Source organism: Prinia subflava, chromosome 6 (assembly GCF_021018805.1).
Source record: "Prinia subflava isolate CZ2003 ecotype Zambia chromosome 6, Cam_Psub_1.2, whole genome shotgun sequence".
Classification (NCBI taxonomy): domain Eukaryota; kingdom Metazoa; phylum Chordata; class Aves; order Passeriformes; family Cisticolidae; genus Prinia; species Prinia subflava.
Window position 1 is genome coordinate 34170350 of NC_086252.1, and position 18526 is coordinate 34188875.

At 38.9% G+C, this 18526-nt stretch overlaps 1 protein-coding gene across 1 annotated transcript in view; it reads right to left on the reverse strand.

Moving 5' to 3' along the window:
- Nucleotides 1–18526, reverse strand: part of LRP1B (LDL receptor related protein 1B) — a 295406-nt gene that overhangs the window by 18205 nt on the left and 258675 nt on the right. The window contains exons 81-83 of the mRNA XM_063400998.1: nucleotides 10001–10162; nucleotides 5204–5378; nucleotides 4494–4598 (exon numbers count right to left, since the gene is read on the reverse strand). Of these exons, the coding sequence (XP_063257068.1) occupies nucleotides 4494–4598; nucleotides 5204–5378; nucleotides 10001–10162 (442 nt within the window). The remainder of the gene's footprint in view (nucleotides 1–4493; nucleotides 4599–5203; nucleotides 5379–10000; nucleotides 10163–18526) is intronic.

Here is an 18526-nt window from a genome sequence, read left to right on the forward strand (position 1 = left end):
AAGCTCTGCCCATTCAACAACCAGAGACACTCTTGAGTATTTGAAAGTTTCAATTCTTTCCAGTTCTCTTCACTGGTATCATACAAGGGGTGATCTCTCTCTAAACCCTGCTTCTCTTGCAGGAATGGACATACAGGCAGGTAATTAGTGAAAAGAAACAGAGACATAAATAAAGGTATTTATTAAAAGTCGCACTGATAGAACAGATGGAATGAACAGTTTGTGTAATACACAGAAAAAGCATTTCTTGATTATTTCCCACATGAACCTGATCTCCTGGTCATTCCTTTTTTCAAAGGATTTGTGAATTTCCTGGTGCAACTTAGGCATATCTCACATGCCTCTACAGACCCCACTCATCAGTGAGCAGTGCCTAAGAGATCCTTGAAATGTAGTATGGGAATACTCAAATGACAATAACTATACATAAGATTAAAAATATCTTTAATTTAAGACACCCTAAGTGGAACATTTTTCAGCAAAGGTCATTACCCCAAATTTTAACACTCTGACACTCTCTCACAACCTTTGTAAACTGAGCAAGAATAAAGTGTGGGGGGAAGGGGGAATAATAATCATGACATACCTAAAAATAATGCAAAGAATTAATAATCTAGATTGCATAGAAGTCCAAAGAGAAATCACAGCATATTGTACATATTCTCCATATTTTCTACATATTTTAAACCCTGACTTTCACTGAAATTGGCAATGACAGAGCTTTCACTGAAACTGGCAATGACATTCATAAAAATCTTCTTTTTTTGGTGGCTTATATGAATATGAAGCCTTATTTCATTCCTAAAATGGTTAAGTGAAAACCACCACTCCTCCTTCCAGAGTGCAACTGATATTTAGGTAATTTAGTGCATTCCACATTAAAAAGACACCTTGAGACAGGAAGATAAAATAGAAATGTATGCTAGCAGTACAGGCTGTTGAAAGGAGAGTCTGTTCTTACAGGCTTAGAGTTGCTCTGTATAATTATGGCTTTAGGATTGCCCTTTGGAATAGCTAAATCTCATCCTCTATTGTCTTTACTGAATGATAATAAGGGCTTGATTATGTGTAACGTTTGCATTCTCAGATGATTCTGGATGTCAGAGCCAGCAGAGCTCCTGCTGAATGACAATAAACCCAGGCATCTCCTATTTCACCTAAAAATCACGCACTCCTCAATTAGGGACTGGTTCAGAAAATCATTAACCCTTGGACAAGTGGCTCCTGGAGCATTTGAGAGAAAAGCCGCAAAAGAACATCCAATAAGAGACTTTTAGGCAGCAACGTGGTGTTCTTAGGGCTGCACGATTCTGAAAACACGGGTGTGATGCATGGAGGTACACAAAGTTCCAAGCACTGCTGACCACTCCAAACTCTGCCAAGTCTAAGAAGTGGTGATTAGGACATTAATCTTGTTTACAACAGATTTATGGTACCTCAAACCAGACAGCTTCATTGCATGAGAACATAAACAAAGCAACTGAGATCATGTTTAAAAAAAAAAATAGATTATTCAGCCTAAGCAGTCACAGTCTTTGCTACCCACCAGACACCCACATCACATCCCCACAGCATTCTGTGTTTTCATAAACCATTCCCTGAGATAAGCTCGAATCTGTGTGAATTTCACATTTTCTCCCAACTCTAGGCTTTTGGTTCATGATTTCACTACTGACTTTTGCATCACAACCACTGAGTGAAGCAAGGTTCATCTGACAGGTGGTTTGTATCTCTCTGTACCTCTGCCTTACAGGATTTTCAAAGACTAAGGTTGCTTCTTTTCCTGATGAAGATTAAAATTTTCTCTTTCAGAAACAGACCTAAGATCCTTTAGAGAAGTGGAGACACAAATTTAATTATCTTTTTTAATCAGAGAAGTCAACGTTATGAAGTAGCTCACATACTTTTGTTTAACAGTTCCTGTTTACAGCATTATTCTATAAAATTAACAAGGCTTATAAATACAAGCTTAACTCCTGAAGTAGCACCTAAACAGCTGCTCTGTTCCTTTCCCTGTTCAGATAAGAAATAGGCAGCTTTGGACTACAGAACATGTGCAACATCACTGTTCACTAAACTTTATGCTGTGTAGGATTAACTTGGTAAAATATCTCAAAACATGAGCAATAGAGGCCAAGCAGCATTTTCAGGGTATTTTTTTTCCAATTTATTTAGCAAAAATAAAGCCTTTTATTTCTTCCTCTAATGGCACACACACTCCAAATGTATTTTTAAATATACTCATCAGTGCAACTCTCAAAGGGTAAGTGTGTATTATAGGAATGGTCCCCCAGATTCAGTATATATTGTGAAATGTATGTGAATGTGCATGACTTGAACCAATGAACTGTGGCCTGGAATGATGTCACAGAATGTGCAGCATTAAGTGGAAGGTTAAACCTACTTGCATCTCGGCTCATTAAACGTGGTTAAAGTGCAAATTCCCTCATTCTGACAGTAGTAATCACAAGGGTTCACTTTCTGGTCACAGCGCTGACTTTTAAACCCCACAGAGCATCTGCAGAATTTCAGTAAAATAGACCTACATAAATATTCTGCCTTGTGCTGAGCAGATTTCAAACGCGTTTCACAACACGACGGCAAGACACGCACACGGACACGGGCACACACTCACAGAAGACAAAACCAATTGGTTTTTTTTTTTTTTGGTTTTTGTTTTGTTTTGTTTTTTTTGCATGGAAAGTCCATCTGACAATACTAAAAGTTTGCTCATGAGTGCTGATCAAACAGTTTTTAAAACAATGGGCCTATACTGCCTGAAGGGCTCTCGGAGTGTTATTGTCAGATGTACATTTCTGTCGATTGATCCAGGCTGCAATGGCCTTAAAAATGTTCATTGCTATTTTCTTAAACTGGTAATGGTGTTGGTGTATGCTGCAGCATTTATGCATTGTAAATCCACACAAATTAAAGCACAAAACCTTTTGTTTTTTCCCTTGAGGTGCTATGGTGTTCCATGTGAATTGAAAAACATATGACAGCTTTGTAAGAAGAAACAGTAAAAAGTCACAACCTTCCAAAAAGGCCATTCTGGGTGTTTAACCAAGTGAATCACCAGGCTTCATCACCATATTTGGGCCTTACATATCACAGTTGTGATATTCTCCTTTTGCCAGGATTTATCAGTCTCTAGTCCCCAACTAAAGACATTTAAGGAGGCACAAATAACAGGCAAAATGGTAAAAACAGGTAAAAAAAAGAATACTGAAAAAGAAAAATAAGCCTTTAAAGTATTTTCAGCTCAGTAAGGGCTACTGTGCAGAGTTAAATTACATTGTCTTTAGCCCCAAACCTGCAAACGTGCACTGACAAGTTTTCAATGGCAGTGTCACTACAGCTCTGTCTCTTTTCTCATGCAGAAATTCCTCTCATAGGGAGAAACTTTTGGCCAATCTCTTCCATTAAGAAAATCTAGGCATTTATCAGAGACTGAATAAAACTCTGTTTCAAGATCACCTGCATCAACAAAATGAAGGGGTGGCTGTCTCTGTATTCACACAGTTGTAGTGCCAGACCCCTTTGGGGGACAATTTGCTTATGTCACCCAGGGACTGAGACACTCAGGTCCAATTCTTTCTTCCAAAATCTCTCTACTTCCAGCCTGGAGGATGCTCTGAGCTCCAGGTTCTTTGGAGAAGAGGAAGACCATTGCAAAATGAACATTTTAAGGAAATAATTAAAAAAAAAAGTATGACTAGGTAGCTCAGAGCAACTGAGAACAGGAAAGAAATTAATTTCTTGCTAAAGTGACCACTTCAGTATTTTATACTGAGCAGCTGAAAAAGAAGGAAAGAAGATACACCATAGCTCTCAAGAAAGCAGTAGAATGTAAGCTTTTCTGCTTACAACAGTATTTCACTTCTAGGCTACAGAATCTGAATTTCTTTGGTATTTTATGTCTGAGCTTGAGAAGAGCACTCTGAATCACTCTCTCGACCATGGCACAGGAGGGAGAGCACAATCTCACCCCAGAGCAGCCACAGTACTCTGGGCAGTGGGAAGGTTAGGGCACAAAGGAGAGATAAGGAGCATATCCCCATAAGGGAAATAACCCTGACATTGTTTTTCCTATTCTCCAGCCATCAGGAGGAGGGTTTTGCCTCCAAATCTGACCATCTCTGCAGGAGAAAAGACTTAACCCACCTCTGAGAAGCAGGGCAGGCAACCTCGAGTTTCCATTCCAGAAAAAATTGCCTGAACAGACCTGAAATTATAAATCTCTAAAGATATATCTCTGTATCTATATGCATTCCAAATAGAACCCTTAGTTCCAAATTTCAACACACATTTTGGAAAAAGGTATACAAAGTATGAGGTGACAGAAATAGCTAGAAAACAAACACTGTAAGCTGAAACTGCAACCAGCACATTATTCACCCTAGAGAGACCAAAACTACAGACACATGCATAATAATTTCATTATTTGTTGTCACACAGGCACTTTCATGATCTGCAGGAGGCAGGATACTCACAGACAGACAGGTACATTTGTCTCTGGGTCCAGCTGACAGGTGCCACCATTGTAGCAGTAGCCATCACACAGCTGACAGGTAGAGGCAATCTTTCCATTAGTGCAACTGCCATAGTTAAAAAGGCAAAACATCAGTATTTCAGTAAACCTGAGCATTTCATTGCAAAATCAGTATTTTAATATATTATTATAAGAAAGAATTCTAGGTTTCTAAATTTTTTTTTTCTGGTTTGAAAAGTTAGCACAGGGAGTGAGATTATTACAAAATGTATATTTAATCTTTCTTTTAATGAAAATAAACTACTATAACACAAAACAATCACTCAGCAATACAGCAGCACAGGTTACCTATGCCTCCAACAGTATTTAGTATGTCTCTGTCACTGTCACATGGTAGAACGTGTCTCATAATGTAGAATGAAAATATTTCAACAGTGCCGAAGAACTCCATTGTTAACTTGATTAATTTCAATGTTTTTATGAGAAAATGCAGTCTGCTGCTAAATTGTGCTTCCTCCAGTTGAGGAGGACGTTGGTTTGAAAAGCCAGCAGTGAGGTGGTTTTGTATGGGCTGGAACCACACGGAGGAACTGATTTGATGTGACTGCTCCAGGGACAAGTTAGCGTGTGCGAGATTTAAAGGATAATGCAGTAGAACTGCTGTTTAATGTAGAATTTTGTACAAAATCTCCCCCCCCCACACCCACTCACTTGCACACCACGTCGCTGCTGTCCTTGCTGACCACGCAGTGCCCCCCGTGGCAGCGGCTGCACTTGTCCAGCTCACACTTGGGGCCCTCGAAGCGCGGCGGGCACACGCACTGCACGCTGCCGTCCGCCGAGAGCGTGCACGACTCCGAGTTCACGCAGTAGTGGTGGCACACGTCTGCAAGCAGCACACACCCGGTCACTAAGGGACACCAGGGAGCACCAGTGACTCCTAGAAACTAGCCTCTCATCGATACGTGGGAATCTATAAAGCAGAAGACCCCAGAAAGTGCAAAAAGGCCTCGGGAAGCAGACAAAAAGGTGGAGGAAGGCTGAGAACTTCAATACTTTCCCATGGGAAGCAAAGAAATTAGGAACGTTTATATCTATCGTAAGGAACAAGAACAAGGACTGATTGCTGGTTCAGATATATGGATATATATAGATATATGCTTTGCAAAGATAGAAGACGTTTCAATCTTAAATAATGAATTATTGTGTATTGTTTCTTAGGCTTACAGAAGTCTTATTGTTAATATTAAACACAGGTGGGTCTTTCTCTGATTTGCTAGAACAATATTGTTAATATTAAACCCACATGGGTCTTTCTCTGATTTGCTAGACCAGTACGACTCTGAACTTCTTCTTGTAACTTATTAGTTGAGAAAACATCTAGAAAAAGGCTTCCCATCAGCTGTGGCTTTGTCTCTGATCTAGCTTTGCATGGATTTTGTTGTTTTCCTGTGTCTCTTGCTTATTGCTTGCATGATACAGACAAATAATAAATCCTAAGTCTGCAACTAGACAGAGTCCCAGTGTGTTTGTGATACCCTGACTGATCCAGCAAAGGCTGTTACAGAAACAAATGATTCATTATTCATGTTTCAAAAGGTGCTATAATAAAAACCAAAATGAAAACTGAAGCCAGACACACCGGCAACCACAGGAATCAAGAATAAGCATAAACAGATATATAATATATTAACAATGTAATCTTGGGAAGCGATATGGAAGTATAAACTCGTAAGAGGGTTTTTTTTTTTCCATTTCTAGTTGTCTAACCATTTATGGCATCATCCCACATAATATAAAGACTCCTGATGAGAAAAGCAGAGCAATGTTAATGTATTTAATGGGACACTGGCTGAATTAAAATCTTCTGATACATTCACATTACCATTAACAGCATTATGCTAAACTGAAATTGAAGCGATATTTTGAAATAATTAAGTTTTATTTTCATTTATCCACATATTAAAATTTCATGAAGTTCTAATAATAATATATAAAGACATAATCCATAAGTTCTACAAAGTACTACATACACGCAGAAGCTTTATAGACTGCAAAACCCCATTATGGTATTTAACTGTTTAAATGCCAGTAGAACTGAGATTTCAAGCAGTGAATTCTTTAACTCTTCAGAACCACCAGTAACGGTCTCAGTTTTCATTCCTTTCAAAAAATCAAATTGCCTAACTGAAGAAGCTTCCAAGAGCTACAAAGTACTGGTATCTTAATATTTTGGTTAATCTTTAAGTGATAGCGGCAACTTTATTTTGTAGTTTGGATTTTTTTTGGTTTTAAAGTCATCATTTAAGCTCCTTAATGGGCAGGGACACCTTCCACTCTGCCAGGTTACTCCAAGCCTTGTACAACATGGTCCTGGACACTTTCAGGGATGAGTAATCAGAAACTCATTTTGCTTATGCTACTCTGTGCTGGTTTTCCTCCTCCCCAAGGAGTGAGTACTGCTGGAAGTGTTTCACCCAGGGACATGGCTGTTGGAGGAGCTATTTCTGTTTGGATATTCATTATATTCACCTGTCTGTGCAGGCTGCAGGCTCAGCTGCTTAAGGAATCAGCAACCAGAGCGGCTTAAACGACACTAAATGAAACTGTTCATTGTTTCTTGTTCCCCAGTTCCAGGTATGGGAATGGCAATTTGCAGCAGGGGAGCTGTTTTTGGAACAAAAACTGCTGCAGTTTGAAAGCTAATACTGAGTGTTTTTATGTAAGAGCAGTGCAAGGGGCATATGTTTGCATGAACATTAGGACAAAAAAAATAAACAAAAAACCCCCCACAAATACATAGGAATAGGAAGGTTATACGTCAAAACAAATATTAGTTTTTAGGATTGATTGCAGTCACAAACACCTTCAGTCATCTGCAGTACCTAAAATGTTTATGCCACATTTGGACTGAAATGACACAAAATTATTTCTTTTTCTCTTGAGAAAAGGGATTTCAGTTTCAGAGAAAGTCCCAGCTTGTGGAATGACTGTACCCACTTTGAATGACTGTAACTGCATGAAGACGTTTCCTATTTTTTAGGTAGTTTGGGCCTTAAATGATACAAGAAATGAACTTTAGCTACTCTGTGTATCTTTTTTTTTTTCTGGAATTCAAAGCAGGGAACAACATTCAAATACATCAGATTTATGTGTATTTAATAACATGCACAATGTTAGTAGAGTTCTATGTAAATTCAGTCACTTGGATTTATTTCAGCCATGCCAGTGCCGTGACACGGAGCACACATTTAGGTTATTAGCCTTTATGTGAACTAATCACAGGAGAAACTCTGCATTGGGTAATTGGAGACGATAAGTGTGGGGAAAATAAGGTCTTTGCAAGCTGGTAATGCTGCAAGCAAATGTCTTCTCCCTGCCATAAAACCTTGCTAATAATGTTTTAAGCTTTGGGAGCAGGAGTAAAATACCTACACACATTCATGTGTCATCCTTTGCATATGAACTACCTTCAGTCACAGCAAAGACAGACTGAAAAAGATATCTGGGAGGCAACCAATCTTTGCAGTGATGCCACATTAATGTATTCCAGCTTGCATACAGAGTGAAGGTGATTAATGAAGCAAAAGAACATGCACAAGTGTGAATACAGCAAAAAAAGTAACAGATGTGACTTTATATACACATTATTAACTGTAGACTGGCCTAATTCCCAACACTTATTGGCCACCAAAAATACTGTAAATCTTTTTTTTTTCCCCACTCCTAAAAGACTTAAGTTTTAAACCAGCAAAAGCTTAATTTTATTTTGTATTTTATAATGTCTTCAAGTCTTTGTATTGTGGCAGTTTCCCAGAAAATCCAAATCTGATAATAAGCACTGTTTAAAAAGTACCCCTAAATTTACATTTAAATTAATGCTCTTAAAAAAAAAAAAAAGAAAAAAAGAAAAAAAGATGTTTGCAGAAGCATTCAACTAGAAACAATTTGTTTGGTTTTGGGTAAGCCTCAAGTAAATATTTTTCCTTAATCTGTGTGTCTGTCTGTGCATGATTTATGTACTATACCATTTTCAAACACCCAATTGTGTTTGCAGACACTTATTTGTGGATTCATGCAGTTTGTTTAATACCAAGGGGGAGAGAATCACAATTACTGCTGGTTTTCCATTCAAAGGTTTCAATTTATTTCATAGTCTCCCAACTGGAAATATATTCACTTTACTTCAGTACAAATCCTATTTAAGATACACACTATCCCTTTTCCTTGTTTGACAGACCTTTCTCTAAAACTAAATACTTTTTGTATCTTGTAGATAATTCTAAACCAGACCTTTATAACAACTAATTTCCCATCCCTTTTTTTCTTAAATCAAGCCTTCTTCAGCAAATTCACTGAAGATACAGAAGGATGATGGCTTTCACATTTAATGTTCTATGACAAGTACTTTGACAGTCTAACAAGGCTGTGACAGTCCTTGCCTTTAGAATGTTACAGTCAAAGCAAAGCAGGAGTAGAAAAAAATGAGATGATTAAAAAACATCATTCAGATCTCAATAAAATAATTCATTCTAACTTAAGGAAGGTTGCTTGTGAGTCATCATTTTTGAAAAGACATGGGGAAGATAAACTATCATTTGTACGTGAGTGACCAAAAGAAGAAATTCAAGATTGTGTTCAAATGTCTTGAGTTCCTGAAAAGAGAGAATGGTGAAAGCAAACAAAAATATAGCATGAAAGGAAATATAAATAAAGTAAGAGCAAAATGTCTATTGGTTGATAATCTACTTTTCTTACTCCTCTATTAAAGAAGTGAGAAATTAGAGGAAGCTGTAGAAAATGAGAAGAGCCTTTCTAAGGGCATGGAGATCTTCAGAAAAATATCTCAATGAGAAGATGGGTCAGTGGAATGGAGAAAATCAGATACAAAAGACAGAACCTAAGTCCTGAAAAGTAAACAAGAGTAACATTCAGAAATCCTTTACAATTTCAAAACCAGGACAGGGCAGGCATTCTCAGGGTGATCTTTGAGGAAATTGAAGGAATATGGCAATGTGAAACTCAAAGCTATCCTTGAAGTGCTGCTCGCTGGAGTTGGAAATAGAAAACAAAGGTAAAGGAGCAGTTTAAAACACTTTTTGGTCTGCAAAGATGAGGGACACCAGAAGGTTCTTTAACCAACTATGTCCATTCATTTCCAGCACAACAAAACATGTGACAAGTTGCAGCAGAAAATTTCAACACAATTATCTCAAGGCTACTGACAAAATCATCCGTCTCGTACCGCTCCACTCTACGGCTCATTCATGAAAACAACAATAAATCATTCCTAAAAATGCTCTTTCTTCAGCGAGCCACGTAGAAGGGGAGAAATCTGCCCAAAGATCACCTGAATCCATCAGCTGACATTGCCTCAGCAGCACGAATAACCTGGGGCTCAATTTAACAACGCCATCAAACCAAAAATCACCCACGCGGGCTTTGAGCTTCCCTGGCGCTGAGCTTTCCCCTCAAACCCAGAGGAATAAATCGGTGGAGGTTACTCACAGTACTGGCACCTGTCCCCGGTGTACTCGGGCAGGCAGGCGCACACGGGCTGGTTGCCGGCGCTGACGCTGCACGTGCCCCCGTTTTGGCAGAAGCGCTCGCACACGGTCTGGTTGCAGCGCGGCCCCGTGAAGCCCAGGGCGCAGCTGCACGTCGGCCGGCCTGTCCGGGACAGAGACAGCTAGCTCATGATAAAAATAAAGGCAGGTTAAGGAAATAAACAGCACTTTCTCAACACGGGTTTGTGGTAAGAGTAGGGAGTTTCAGTGTTTGGGCCCAACTGTTTCTCTAGACGCTGAGAGAACGCGCCTTTGCAAATAAAACTTGAATGCAAAACTTCTGAAAGACAAAACTAGCTCTGGGAGAACTGAATCTTTAAACTTGTACATGTACTGTCTCTTTTGACTCTTTTACGAGAAAAAACGTCATTATTTAAAATATACAACCACTTCAAAGGTTTCTAAGCAGGAATTTAAGGTAGATGTGACTGAACTCTTCAGATCATCCCGCTGTGCTGGGTTCCTCCTTTTGTGGAGGATGACTGTATGATCACCATTGCTGTCTCTTCAGAGAGCACTACATTATTTTCAAATCTACAAACCTTGATATATAATCAAAAGAAACACAAATATTTACTGATGCACTAATAGCTACACTTTACAGAACAATTTTTAATAAACCACAAGTCTCTGGGCCTGTTTTGTTACACCACCCCTCTCAGATAATAAAGACTTCTACATAAAAATTGCTCTCTGGCATCAGACCAAAGATGCCTGTAACATCAATATTCAGTGTCTGAAAAGCAGTTAACACTTTGGGATGAACATTTGCACTCAATGAACTCCTAGCCTACAGCTTCTTTTCAAAGGATTTTAAAATAGCCTTTAAAACCCAATGCTTTTTCCTCCTATGATTCTTCTCAATTGTAATTTTCCCATTTTTTTTCCTTATCTAAATCTCATGTCTAAAGGATTTATAGCTTTATTACAATTCTACTGTTTTATTAAACCCTTCTACTTTCCTGTCTCATTGTCTTAAGGCTTATCTTCTTTAAAACAAACTTCTAGATCCCATTAATGTTTTTCCATCTTCTGACTTTCCTTTTTTAATCTCATTTATAATCTTCAAGTAAATGACCTGATGTGTCCAACCAGCCATCTCCCTTCTCACTTCCAAATAAACCTTCTCATATTGATTATCTCTTGCAAGATGTTATTTTCCCCCACCCTCCTCTTCACTTTCAATAAGCTTTAAGGATTTTATTAAATTTATGGAGAACTGAGTTTAACACTTTTATTTTTCCTGGCTTCCCAGGAAGGAAAGAGATGAAGATTGAGGAGGACCTGAGGACCCTTCTGAAGTAAGAGGCAGACAGGACGGGTTGGAACAAGATGAGCATTAAGGTTCCTTCCCACCCAAACCATTGCATCATTTTGTGTTTATTTAGTTAATGGTGTCATGTACTGCACGTGTGATGCAGAATCCCTCTGGGCTGGAATTACAGGCACAAACAGGGAAAATCACCTCTCAGATTTTATCACTGACAACCCAATGTATCCACATCTGCTTTCCCACTTGCCTCCTGATGTCCACCACGGCTGCATCTGAAACTCTGAGATGTGCAAGCCTGCTTACCTTGCTGGTCTTTCTTCTCCACTTATCTGGCTGTTTTACTGAATAATAACTGAGTATTCTACAAACCCCACAATTCAATTTTCCTTCTGGTCTGCCTTTCTTTTAATCCTGTGCAATCATTTAATATCAGATTCACTGGAGAATTTTTCAATGCAAGTGAAGCACCCTCAGTTTGTGTCCTCTCTCTGACTCATGCAGAATGATTTATTCAATCTTTTTCCTTCACGTACTTCTTACCCTTCTAACACGACACACTTCACGTAATTCTTTTTTGTATTTTCTATTTTAAGCTATGCTAATTTAAAGTGTTTTGCAAATCATCCTAAGGGCCATGAGATCAGTTAGTCTCTTTCTCTAATGAGTACAGCAGGAACAAAACCATTGACCTAAAAATAGCTCCAACTACTTTAATATTCATCAGCCTGGTTATTCATATCTGTCCCCTGTGATCTAAACATTAAATCAAAGATGTTGAACTCAGATGTTAGCACAGATTCCACTTGTTTTTCCCCATGTATACAGTTGTAGTTAAATTTCTGCCCCCAAGACAGGGGGTTTCACATAATTCTTCATCTGAACAAGTATTTCAGTAAAAAAAAAAAAAAGATAAAATAGTGACAGAACATAGATCTGGAGGTCTGAAATCAGTTTTCATTATTAATATTCCTCTATTTGTTAAAATGATGAGACAATGGTATTTTTCTAGTTTGTATAAAAGATTATCCTATACTTTACTAAAGTAGACTTATAAATATGCCAAACTGCTGACAGCCAAATGAAAATTTAATACAGTATAGCCTAAACCCCATTTTTGTCACTCAATTTAACATGACTTCCAGTAATGTTAACAGTCTATTGTCTATTTATACACAGACTGTTGACATCAGAAATAATACTAATAATGACATTTTCATTTGCCTTTTCCTCATAAATTATTTCTGATGAAAAAAAAAAAAAAAATTTAAAAAAGGGTCAAGGAACTGTTTAACAAAACTGCAGCACTGAACAATGCCAAACAATGCCATAAGGTTTTGTATCATGGAATCAGAACACGGATTTATGTTTGCAAAGTAAAATCAGGATAACCAAGATGTCATATAACCCAGCTAACAGAAACTGCAGGTTGAGCTCATGCACAGAGAGCTCCGGAACCTCCCCTGGTCATGAAATCTCAGGATTAGAACCCTACGGACACAGAATTAAAACTCCCTCTTAATTCTTGACCCTCACCCCCACCAAAAGATTCACAACACATTAGCATGTAGAAAAATATTCTCTTGGAAAGTGGTTTATGGAATGCTAAATTGCTTCAAATGCAGAATAGAATTTAGTAGAACAAAGGAGAATATGTTATGGTGACTCCAAGACATAAGTTATTTTCGGCAGTAAGATATAAAAAAATAGATGAAATTTTTGACATAGAAATGAAATGTAGTTTCCCCTCTCTTACAAAAAATAAATCATTACTAAAAAAACCCAAATATATCAGGGATCAAAATCTTTTAATGTTTAATTTGGTTTGGATACAAAGGCTGCAGTTTCTCCTGGTTTGTCAGTTTAATTTGCTACTTTAATTTGCTATTTTATATAATATATAATAACTTTTCAAATAAATTTCAAAAACTGCTCTTAAATATCTTGGTTTACTTCCTCTATAATATGTGGGTGACTTGTTTTGGGAATTCATTCATATATCTTAAGCTTATATTTACATATATTTTGCAAGGATCAGAATTCTAAGGAGATCAATTTTCATTCATGATATTGCCTATGCAACAGAGAAATACTGTGCATTTTCAATAACCAAATAAAGTCAAAAAATAATTGAAACTTGGGTCAATAGCATTATTTTTGTAACCTTTCTGCAAGTTTTGAAGAATGAGATCATCCAGATGAATGTTTTCACCAAAACCTACATTATTTTTTCTTCCAGTCAGTGGTAAATTCACTTCCAGCAAATTGTGTTTTTAAGTTATGTGTGAATGAGCACAATTAATTTCAATATTTAACTTGGTGTCACTACTAAAGAAAAGGAGGTGGCTCTACATGAGCTTTCTGTAAGCAATATCTTGTCCTTTGGAGTTGTTATCAGCAGTCTGTGGGAATCACAATAATTCATTCCTGTGTGGCTGATGAACCATAATTAACTTTACGAAACAATGGGAGTGGAGAGAAGCTGCATTATTGAAGATAATTAGGAGGTGAGCTGATTGGGATCTATCCCAACAGATACAGAGCCTCTCTGTGTTATTGAAAAGGAGAAAAGAACAATTCCTAAATATCTCTGGGTACTCTCAGGGACTGCTCTTGCTGGGACCCGAGATCAGCTCCAGTGAAACTCCACCCTCATCCTTCCCATGGTCCCTGCCCTGCTGACACCACCATGGAAATCTCCTGGGACTGATGTGGCATTAGCAAAACAGGTTCTTCATTCACTGCTTTCAGCAGGCACCAAATCACCTGGTTTTGGCCATAAAATAGAATAGAAAGTAATACCTGCTTCATACACAGTGATTCTTTTAGAAAACTTCACACAAATTTTAGAAAATTTAGAAAATTTTCCTTTAGGGGAAAGACTTGCACTCATTTTGATACAAACATCACAATTCTGCATGATTAGACATACCTTTTGTGTAGTACAAAGGGATTTATCTGATTTTGTGAACTAGTTAATTAATGTGTTTGAGACAATCAGCAAACTACTGCTGCAATATTTTTACTTTAAACTACATGGGGAAACAAAGTGTGTTTTTATGGTAACATTGACTATTTTTGCCCAAATTCCGATTAATTTGGCTTACTGGAAGGTGTTCATTATTACACCCAAACTTTTAATTACATGTCTCAGATGTGTACTTTTAATTAACTGATGACATTTTCTTTGTTCAATTATTGTAGTTCAATACAACTGTCGTAAACTTATAAATTTTAATTAAAGCTTCTCCAATCTCTGGCTCTATAACATTCACATAGGAATTTGCCAAAAGGCTTAGCAGTAAGTAAGCCAACAGTGAATAATCCCTGAATTGCCAGTGGGATTTGTTTAACAAATTAACATTTGTGTGCAGATAATGAGGTTCTACAACTTAACACATCCAGCAAAGATTTAGCACAATCATGTTTTAAAAAAATTAGTAATACTCTGCAATTTACTTAATGAGTTATCACATTACTATTGTATATTAGGTGGGGAAGGAGAGGAGGATTTACACATTCACTAGAACACACACATTCACCAGAAGAGTATTTTGCATGCTGCATTTTTTTTTTTTGGCTCAGAATATGAAGGAAGGTTTAGTCTCAGGAAATGTCCTCATTTCTTGAGCCAGAAATGATCAGTGAGGAAATTCCCTGACTCCTGGGGAAGCTTCCAGCTGTGGGGAGCCTTTGGAAGCATCACCTCATGAGGCTGACACTGCTGGCAGTCCCCAAGCTCTCCAGAGGCCACCTGTACAAAATGCTGGTGAGATGGACTGCATCAAAGCTGTTAAAATAATATGTGAGAATTGACCAGGAGAATTCAAGCCTCCAAGAAACAGAGGGTCAAGCAGGCTGAAATGATCACAGGCCATTTATATTTTGCAGATGGGTTTAGATTGGCACTGGCACACGTATGGCTTCTGCAGCTTCCAGGGGGAGAACTGTCATCATTTTGAACAAAAATACACTTTGAAGAAAGGCAAAATTGGGAAAACACGTAGAGCTTGATTGCATGAGTTTAGCAGGTCACTTGGATGAGTCAGGTGTACAATGGATCAGAAGTGTGACTGCTGCTGGCTGAGGAGGTCTCTGTGAGCACTGTAGTGCAGGGGGAAGCACGCACAGACAGCAACAGCACAGAGATCAAAGTCAAAAGATACTGAGATGGCTTAGTTTTAAAATAGTAATCTTATACTTTACAGGAATTGAGGGAGTTCTTTACCAAAATCAGTTTGCAATACACCTGTTGGAACACGGGGAATTAAAGGATGTGTACACCTGGTTTAGTGCAGGACCTGGCAGAGCTGGGTTAAGGGCTGGGCTCAATCTCAGAGTCTTTTCCAGTCTTAATGATTCTACGGCTGTCAGACAAATGAACCTGGCAGGACAAACTACAAATCTAGACAAAACATAATGCTGAAGTTAGAAAACCATTAATGAGAAACTAAGCAAGTCCTGGTAATAAAGAACGTTTCCATTCCTGTGTGTAGAAATGTGCAAGAATAAAATAGTAAGAGACTAAAAAGCCTCACATGAGCCTGACACAGCAGATCAGCTCTGCCTGGAAGGCTGAAACAAGGAGAAGGCTGCTCTGGATTTCACATCCTCAGTCCAGCTGCAAAGGGCTTGGTGCATCCCCTGCAGCTGCAAGTGCCCTGCCCAACTCAAGAACGGTGTATTCGACTGGGAAGATGAAATGGTTGCTGCAAAACCACTCGAGGAATTAAGTCTTCTTGGTTTAATTACATGTTTCAATGCTTTTGGGGAGTCCAGTGTAACTTCTCTCTGTAAAACACGTCACAGCCTTAGTACACCGTGGGATAGATTAAACTGAGATAAGGGGCATCTCACTGGCATGCTGGTTTGTTTCAGCAACACACGATTTCTGGACTGATAGAGATAAGAAATACAGCCTGATAAGAAAGAGAGATTTCCTCTTAATAGAATATTTACAGGGTCCAGGGGCTAGGCATGCAAGGAAGAGGAGATGCACATCAACTTGAACATTTTACCTGGAATACTGGATGGAGCCACTGTGATTTAGAAAGATACAAGGTCTTTTTTCCACATTTCCAGCACATGAAAGTTATGGTGTGGGCTTTGAGGCACAGCTACCCTCATGAATTGGAAATGGCAGGTAGGACATGTGGTTAACTTGAAATATGACTCTTAAAAATTTGATGAAACTAAAGGGTCCCAGCACAGCAGAAGAGCATTCCTATCAGTGGTACAGCCATCAGAACCAGCTCTGTGCTGCTCTCAGCTCTTAAAGGCACACTTTGGTCATGTGAGCTACAATAAACTTTAGCTGCTGTTGAAGGTTCAGATTCCCACAAATCAGGCAGTTGAACAATGAAATAGGGACTGTGGTGACACCCATGCTGGCTCTCCTGATGCACTTTAGTGCAGACATCATTCCATTTGGGAACAAGCATCCCCAGGCTGTTTCCTGCCTCCCCAGGCTGATTCCTTGATCTCCAGGCTGATTCCTGCCTCCCTGGACTGATTCCTGCCTCCCCAGGCTCATTCCTGCCTCCCTGGACTGATTCCTGCCTCCCCAGGCTCATTCCTTCATCCCCAGGCTCATTCCTGCCTCCCCAAGCTCATTCCTGCCTCCCCAAGCTCATTCCTGCCTCCCCAGGCTCATTCCTTCATCCCCAGGCTCATTCCTGCCTCCCCAGTCCCACGTTAAGAATTCAACAAAGTGTGCTGTAGACCCTGCCCATATCTTGCCTCTACCCACTGGTGGCAAAACCAACTGCACTAATTGTTTTAGCAAGGCTGAGAGATTTCAGAGGCTGGATTTAGCAGGAGAATGAAAATTAAAAATATCCATGCGACAGCATAGCTGTGTGAGCACAGCAAGTGTGAGCTGCCTGGGAGAGGGAAAACAAACTGCTGGAGGTGAGCGAGCCCCGTGGCTACTGCCAAAAGAAAAGGATTAAATAAAACCCTGGGGTCTCTGCAGGACTCACAACAGAGCTGAGCTCCACGAGCCAAGTTATTAATTTTATTAAGCCTTTTAACCCCACAAAAGAATCAATTAGGTGCCAGACATGTAAAAATGTGGGAATAAACATCCTCTCTTCAGATGATGAGGGAGTCCTGCACGCCATCTAAACCATCACCTCCATTCACTTGCACGTCCTCACTTAGCATTTATTGATCTCACCACACTGATAAAAATCACCGCTTATCATTTGTGTCAGTAGTTCCATCAGCTGCTAGGAGCAGTTTAAAGTCTAATTCATCAACTTCCACTACAAGTAATTCTCATTTTCTGATATTAAGTCATTATTATGAACAACATTATTAACCCTCAACTACTCAGAGCTGAAAGAATAAATTACTTGTGCTCACTTGGAATTTTGCCACCACGCCTCAGTCAATGGGAGGAGGCTCCAGAGAAGCCAGCAAGTGGGGCTAAATTACCCAATTACACAACATTAATTAGCAAGGAGTGCTGAGGAAATCTTTACAGTCTAAGCCCCTTCTACCACAGAAACTCATTCATAATTCTGCATTACAGGGAGGAATCTCTGTGATGAACAGTCACACACTACTCAAGGTCAGGTGCCTGGACTTTTTTTCAGAGGATGGTGGCCACAAAGGAGAAAATTATTCACAGCATCTTAAGCAGATGAAAGTGAGAAGGGGACAGCCAAACCCTTCTCCAGCGCTTGTATTTTGAATCAAATATTTAAATATTCCTTGAAGCAGAAAATAGAGTTCTATTTCTCCTTTCTCACAGATTTGCTACATTTTAGTTTATCTCTTTTTACACTTTTCCTCTCTAGCCCAAACATTATACAGGTTACAAAAGTTTATGTGTTAGGGACAAAGACCAATTGTCAACCTGCTTTTTAACAGGATAAATCCCCTGAACCCAGGAGATGTAATTTCAAATTCCTTCAGGAAAATCAAGGATCTGAGTTCTCATCAACTGAGATGAGACTGAAAGTCTTCCTGAGAACCAGAGGAGTAAAATTCCTGTTTGGTGAGCTCCAGTAAGACAAAGGTAAAGGATTGAGGTCAGGTATTTAAGCAAATATCTCTGTGTGTGCACATATAAATTTAGGGGGTGAATTGATAGAAATTAAAAGATGATGTATGGACTTGTATGGACATTTTGCTTTACAATTCCACTGCTACACCTCAACATGTGAGACTTCACATGGAATATTTACTTAT